This window comes from Limulus polyphemus, unplaced genomic scaffold, assembly GCF_000517525.1.
Source record: "Limulus polyphemus unplaced genomic scaffold, Limulus_polyphemus-2.1.2 Scaffold686, whole genome shotgun sequence".
NCBI lineage: Eukaryota > Metazoa > Arthropoda > Merostomata > Xiphosura > Limulidae > Limulus > Limulus polyphemus.
In genome coordinates, this window is record NW_013666296.1 from 327,393 (window position 1) to 334,487 (window position 7,095).

Here is a 7,095-nt window from a genome sequence, read left to right on the forward strand (position 1 = left end):
TTATATATACAAGACTACCACATATCTAGTAGTCTCCCGATAATTCACGAAGGTTCGAGAGAAGTGGCGTAATACTGGTCACGTGAGCTCGCTGACGCAACAGGTGGAATAATTCATGAATACTAAAGTTGTGTGTAAAGAAACTAATGTGAAACGAGTGTAAGAAGAAACATGATTGATTGAGGTTGTGATAATGAAATATAATACCACACTATATCGCTGGTGAGAAGAAAGGCGAAACCATATTTGTGTAGGCAAGCACATTACGCTAGTAGACTTGTATATATAAGACACAACGATATGTAAGCATAACGAAATCTAGGGGTTTCAGCCCTGATATCATAGACAATGCTTTCATCAAACTTAATAATCGCAAGCAATTCTACAGTAATTCCAGCTTTTCCCTTATCAGTAACATAAACCATAACAAGTTCGTCTTGTTCCTGAAATGGCTACTGAAATAACCTGTTTATTTAACTTAAAACCGGAAGTAAGAATTATACATAACCTCTCACATAAGATAAGTGCTTTATTACCCACCTTAAAACAAGCTCCCAAGAACGAACATAAAACAAGGCATATATAACATAGAATGTGAATGTGGTAAGAAATATTTTGAACAAACTGTACGATTTCTCGAAATTAGACGAAAATAACATTAAAGCCACATGCGTAGAGGGAATTTTGAAAAATCCACCTTAACATGTCATCGATTTGAAACCGGTCATAGGATTATTTGGGAAAAAAATGTCCCTCTTACACTAACCAAAACATAAAATAGAACGAAGTATTCTTGAATGCACTGACATAATAAAAACAGGTGTTTTATCTTTAAACCGAATCAATGGCCCTAGTAACATTAACAAAATATGGCAAAATTTATTCACATAGCTTTCCCTCCCTTTAGGTAATAACTCTGTCACAATATGTTATCATCACATGATAACATCCCGTTGTTACATCCTGTTACCCATAGTACCTAGAGACATTTTGCTCTGAATATTAACCTCTTTGTTTGGATTTGTATCATACCTGAAGAAGACAGACCAATGCTCCGTCGAAATATGCGGTATGTACTAAAAATGTTCATTATGCTTACATATCGTGAAACCAGTTATGAAGATTGAAAAATGTTGTTAGGAAACTAAGAGGCAGAATATATAAGAGGAAACATAAGTGCTGATAAAAAAAATAAATGATGAGGTTAATAAAGCGGATATAGCAGACAGATAAGTTGGACAAGTCAGAAACGAGAAAATTCAACAGAATAATGATAACGATGGTATACCAGACTAAAGCAAAATAGAGCAAGCGTGGGATAAATGATGAGGAGAACATTAGGTTACTAGGTAGAGGAGGTTATAAATGAATCGAGTCTTTAGGATTTTAGTTAAAAAATCAGTCTAATAATGTGGTGACAGCAACATCGGAGAAGAGTTCCAATGATATCGCGAAGAGAAAAATAACGATCATTACTATTTTTTATATGTTTTTAGAAAAACATACAAGTAAAATGATACTAGCAAATACATTTTATTATTATAAGCATTCTGCTTATATTATAGTGACGTGGGTTTGAAAGTGGTAGAACATTAATGCTATGATTCACAAGCTAACAAAATATTGTGAAATAAGAATATCATTGTGAGAAAAATTATAGGAATATTGAGGGAATATTAACCTACCGTAGAAAAACAATGACGGAATATCTGGAATGATATCAACATGTTGTAGTGAGAAACATTAAAGGGAAGTTGCAGGAAGAGATCAACCTGTTGTGGTGAAAATAATTACGATATACTGAAGAAGACATTAACTCGTTGCAGTGGGATACTAAGAAAGATATTAACCTGTGGTCATGTGAAAATTAACTAGCATAACAGACAAGAGATTGAATTGTTTTGGTGAAAAAAGATTAATGGAATACTGGAGAAGATATTAACCTGTTGTAATGTGAAAAGTAACTGTGGCGATACTGAGGAAGAAGTTCATATTATAGTGAAGGATAATGGAATTAGTATAGAAAAGATTAAATTAATGAACATTTAGTAAAACTGTTGAAATTCCTTATAAGAAGTATTACAGTCATTGCCTGAATTACAAAGATTAATACATTACATTAAAATGACTTTGGAGTCTCGCCACGACCGGTCATGTTCTACCTGATTACCGTGCATCTTGAAAATAGCCCTGCAGCATAGTTTCCATTTCAAAAAACTCTGTAATACAAAGCACATCACACCTCTCTGCATACTTACCATAAACAATCTTAGGAATACTGTACTAGGACGACGGTGTCTCAGCACCTGTTACAACTGTCCGATCGCACATAAATCCTAGTAACGTATTATTATCCTCATCACTTGTCCCACACCTGCTCTTTTTTTCCATTAGTTTGGTATAACATCGTTATCAATATCCTGTTGACTGGCGACTTAACCGGTATGGTTTCATATGGAATAGCATGAATACCCGTTTCATTCTCCAGCTGCTTGAGGTATGCAACGGTTGAACGGATATGTCGTGCAAGCAACTTGTTTACACGTGATTTGTGTAATTTTTTCAGCCGGAAATTCTTCTTAATTATTTTGAGTACTGTTGCCACTGGCCATTATGTTCGCGGAATATCACCTGTTACCAGAAACCGTACTTTACTTACCATGGCTGAGGTACAACGTGTTGCAGGTCTCTCTCTGGATAGTCCTGCTGTTCCAAGTTGGTCCATATTTCTTTGTTTTCAAATGCCGCTAGATAAATGAGATATTACCATCTTGGAAATTCCTAATCCCAGATCTGAACACACCCTTATGATCTGATTGTTTGAATATTCTGCGGAAAGGGCTGTTATATATTCTTCACAAAAGCGACCAATTTTCGGTGGCATCACATTCCCTATGTAATGGTAGGCAATATCAAAATGTAGTGCTGATACATTCCGTTCCTTCGCGACTTTATATCGGTTATATTTAGGGGTAAATTGGTGATTTATATATTCAAAGTCATTTTAATTTAATTTACTCAATTCTTTTTAATTTTTGAACAATGTGATAAAAATCATTATCACTCTAAAAAATAGATAAAATCAAATTATACTAGCTACACATCTTTATTTGTTTTTATCAAAGATTTAGGCCTGATTGTTTTCTTATAAACGAATTCTGTCACTTACCAATGAGATCCACATGTGACAAGTGATCAACAAAATCCCGTTTCCCTAGATACAAGGTTAGCTAAAAAAACAACAACAAAAAACACGTTAAGGAGTTGTTGAAAAAGCTCGTTTTAACTTCTAACATCAGGTTCTATTGTTCCAGATATTGACATAAAACAGTATAAATACTTCAGTTATAGTCGTAACGACAGGAATTATTTTTGGTTTTCTATTGAGCCTAAAAGGACTTTATATTATAATTACATATATGTTTATGATACTTTTTTTTCCTAAAAAGGTGTTAATTAAACTATTTCTATTCCAAAATTGTTAACCATTTTACTTAAGTAGAAAATATTCGTGAAAGATGTTTTATTTGTCTTGAGTTCGTCTGCAAACGCACCTTGTAGCGCTCCCAAAAGGAATAGAAGTTTCGCTTTCTTACAACTGCTCAAATACACAACTGACGCATACTTGTTCACTTTTACCGCTATTTAGGATCCATAAATTTGCATAAAACTATAAGTTTTATAAAATATAAATAAGTATTATCATTTGTAAAATTAAATTAAAATCATTTACTTATACTGACAACACTATTCTCTAGAGGATGTCTCTGTATGTTGAATCGATACACTAAATTTACTGACACTTATTTTCTTATAATTCATTTTACATTTTGTATTACTGATTGGTGCTTTTCCCCCTTTAATAAGGTTTAAATGTGTACGTTTTTAATATGTTTTGTAAGTTCTAAAGCAGCTAATAAAACTCATTAATCAACATTAGTATACCCTGTTTGTCGTGAATTTAAATAATTATAGTAAATGTTTTAGTCAGTAGTACTTGGGTTGAATTATTCTGGACAACCTTACTGCTATGCAGCCTTTCAGCATGCATATATAAAATCAGATCGGAGATAAAAAATTAAACAAAGCATATTGTGATTTTTAGCTATAAAAACGTAGTAAATGTTTTAGTTCGTTTATTTGTTTGTAGTTAAGCACAAAGCTACACACAATGGGCTATCTGTGCTCTGCCCATATGGGTATCGAAACCCGGTTTTTAGCCGTATAAATCCGCAGACATGGTGGCAAGATTTTTAGTCAGTAGTACTTAGGTTGAATTATTCTGAATCAAAGCTCACATTTATTGTTGATATAAAAATTTTCATTAAGGACGTCAACAATAATAGTTGTTTTTTATAGTCTATTTGCATATTATTGTTTGTTGCCTGCAATTTCTTATTCGCTAAAACTACAACGTCTGATATATTATCTTGCATATTTACTGTAATAATTACAGTTGTTGTTCAGAATTTATTCAACTCATGGTGTTCTCAACAGCTTTTCTTTTTTTCCAAGACCACAATTTCAATTTGATTAAGATGCTGAATCATTTCAAACAATTTTGGTTAATACAGACTATTTCTAGTCTATTAAATTAATTTCCGTCAAGTCATCTAAAATTGAGATTACCTTTCCATTCGGAGCAGTTTTCTTGTAGACTCGGAACGTGGCTACCATAGTTTAATTGTAACTTTATCTCTTGGACTGTAAAGGTGTACTGACGTTGCAGCTCCTGGACGAAGACTTAAAACATCCAAATATAGTCTTGTTAGACTTCAGTAAAGCTTTCTAATTGGTCAGTTGAAAGTGACGAATTTTAGGTTATACACAAGACACCCGTGTTTAAAAAAATTAATATAGGTTAATCAAATTATACAATAATAACTACTGACATTTTTAACCTGTTTAATCTCGGAGTATTGATTAGGAGTAACAACAACTTCTAGATTTATGTTACTGTAGAGTCATCATCATATGGATGCCCAGACCTACACTTTGAATTCTTGATCGTAGACTGCCGTGGCCAGGTGGTTAAAGCGCTCAAACATGCTCGCCCTTACAGCCGTGGGGATGTTATAAATTGGCGGTCAATCTCACTATTCGTTGGTAAAAGAGTAGCCCAAGAGTTTGCGGTGGGTGGTGATGACTAGCTACCTTCCCTCTAGTCTTACATTGCTAAATTAGGGACAGCTAGCACAGATAGCCCTCGTGTAGCTTTGCGCGAAATTCAAAAACAAACAATCGTAGACTTCACTGTGTACTAAAAACGAATTCTTAATCGTAGACTTTACTGTTGTACTAAACTAATGATTGCAGTTTAATTTTGATTTCCATGTGTTTGAAATCCCTTTACTCTCAAAAATCATGTACGTGAAAACTTGCAATTACTTTAGAAAAGAAAGCAATACGATATTCAAAACATAGTTTTTAAACATAAATCAAGTAAATTGGACATTTTCTTGACAAGTTCCATTTCAATTTGCTTATTAATCACAACAAATATTTTGCATAAAAACACACGTTAACATAAATATATTTATATTTACTAATTGCAATAGTTTGGTCAGAGCATCAGCTGTTACAAGAAATGTTATGCCAAGCCAAAATACGATTAGTTCATAACAAGTTGGTCAGAGCATTAACTGTTACAAGAAATGTTATGCCAAGCCAAAATACGATTAGTTCATTACAAGTTGGTCAGAGCATCAGCTGTTACAAGAAATGGTATGCCAAGCCAAAATACGATTAGTTCATTACAAGTTGGTCAGAGCATCAGCTGTTACAGGAAATGCTATGCTAATCTCCCGTTTCATGATGAACACTGAACGATCGTCCGTCCTTGACTCTACCAGGCAAATGTAGACCAGAACGTAAGTTCTTGAGACTCGTACGCTGTCAAGCGGTTCTCGAAATTATACAAAACGTGTATTGGCTTATTTATGGCTGTTCTTAAAATGTATTGATAAAAATTATGCGAACAATATGCATGCAAAATATTACTCTATGTAAATATGTTTTAACTCATTTTAATTTCTTGCTAGATGGTACAAAAGTTTATACTATGCAAGTATGTTTAAATTTAATATCCTTGCTGGATGAGTGTAGCAGGCAAGTTGAGAAAATATTGATATGCTCAAGAAATATCCAAACTGTAGATTCTTGATGCTTCATATACGGATTGTACAGGCTTATAGCTTTAGTAGGGCTTCGTCTCTTACACTAAAAACATTGTATCACTATAAACGTAGTAACTGGGTAGTTATTCTTATTCGATTTTTTATACTTATACATACATGAACCTAGAGATTGTATTTCGTATTTATAATTATAACCCATATCCTTATAACATTTTGATCGCATTACTGAATTATTTTCACATTTGTGTTTTTGAAAACTAAATCGTATATGCTTAGAGTTTCATGTACATAAAAGTATTTATTTACGTATTTAGGATTAGCATGATAACTTCTGCTATCTTCAAGAAGTAGCTCTATATTTTTATTGTGATTTCACATATTTTAACAAGAAGAAGAACGTTCATAGTTTATGGAAGATTGTTATGGAATTTAATTGTCGCGAAGCACAGAAGTTACCAAGTTTCAAGAGGTTCAAGTTTATCGAAAACTTGTTTCATCTCTTAAGAAATCCAATATGGGTATATATATAACATTGGTATTTCTAACATCTGTAGTTCTCTCATGCGACGTTAGGGCTAAGCAGCCAGATCAGAGACCTTTAACAATGGCTGGAGACGGCTTGAATGGGTAATGAAGAAAAACTTTAATATAAGTTTAACATAACAGCAAATGTACAACGTTTCGACAAGATTTTGTCATCAACAGGTACAAGTAATTTACACTGACACGGATATATATATATACAGTATTGAACAAAGAAGTCACATGACCTGTTGCGAAACTTAGAAGAGGTATCTAGGCACCCCGAGGTGTTGGTTTAGAGTAGGATTGTTTTGTTCAATTAAGATGGATTCCTTGATTTTTCGTTTGTTTATGTTGGGTTCTTTGTTTAAAATCACTGTGTTTTTAATAGATATACTATGGTTTTTTGAGTTGCAATTGTGTTCTGTGAAGCTGG

The 7,095-nt window shown here is 33.3% G+C and overlaps 1 protein-coding gene across 1 annotated transcript in view; it reads right to left on the bottom strand.

Annotated features, from left to right (window-relative positions):
* Positions 1 to 4,733, bottom strand: part of LOC106459953 (arrestin homolog) — a 21,232-nt gene extending 16,499 nt beyond the window's left edge. Inside the window, exons 1-2 of the mRNA XM_022386524.1 lie at positions 4,630 to 4,733; positions 3,170 to 3,230 (exon numbers count right to left, since the gene is read on the bottom strand). Of these exons, the coding sequence (XP_022242232.1) occupies positions 3,170 to 3,230; positions 4,630 to 4,677 (109 nt within the window). The 5' untranslated portion in view covers positions 4,678 to 4,733. The remainder of the gene's footprint in view (positions 1 to 3,169; positions 3,231 to 4,629) is intronic.
* Positions 4,734 to 7,095: the final 2,362 nt, after the last annotated feature.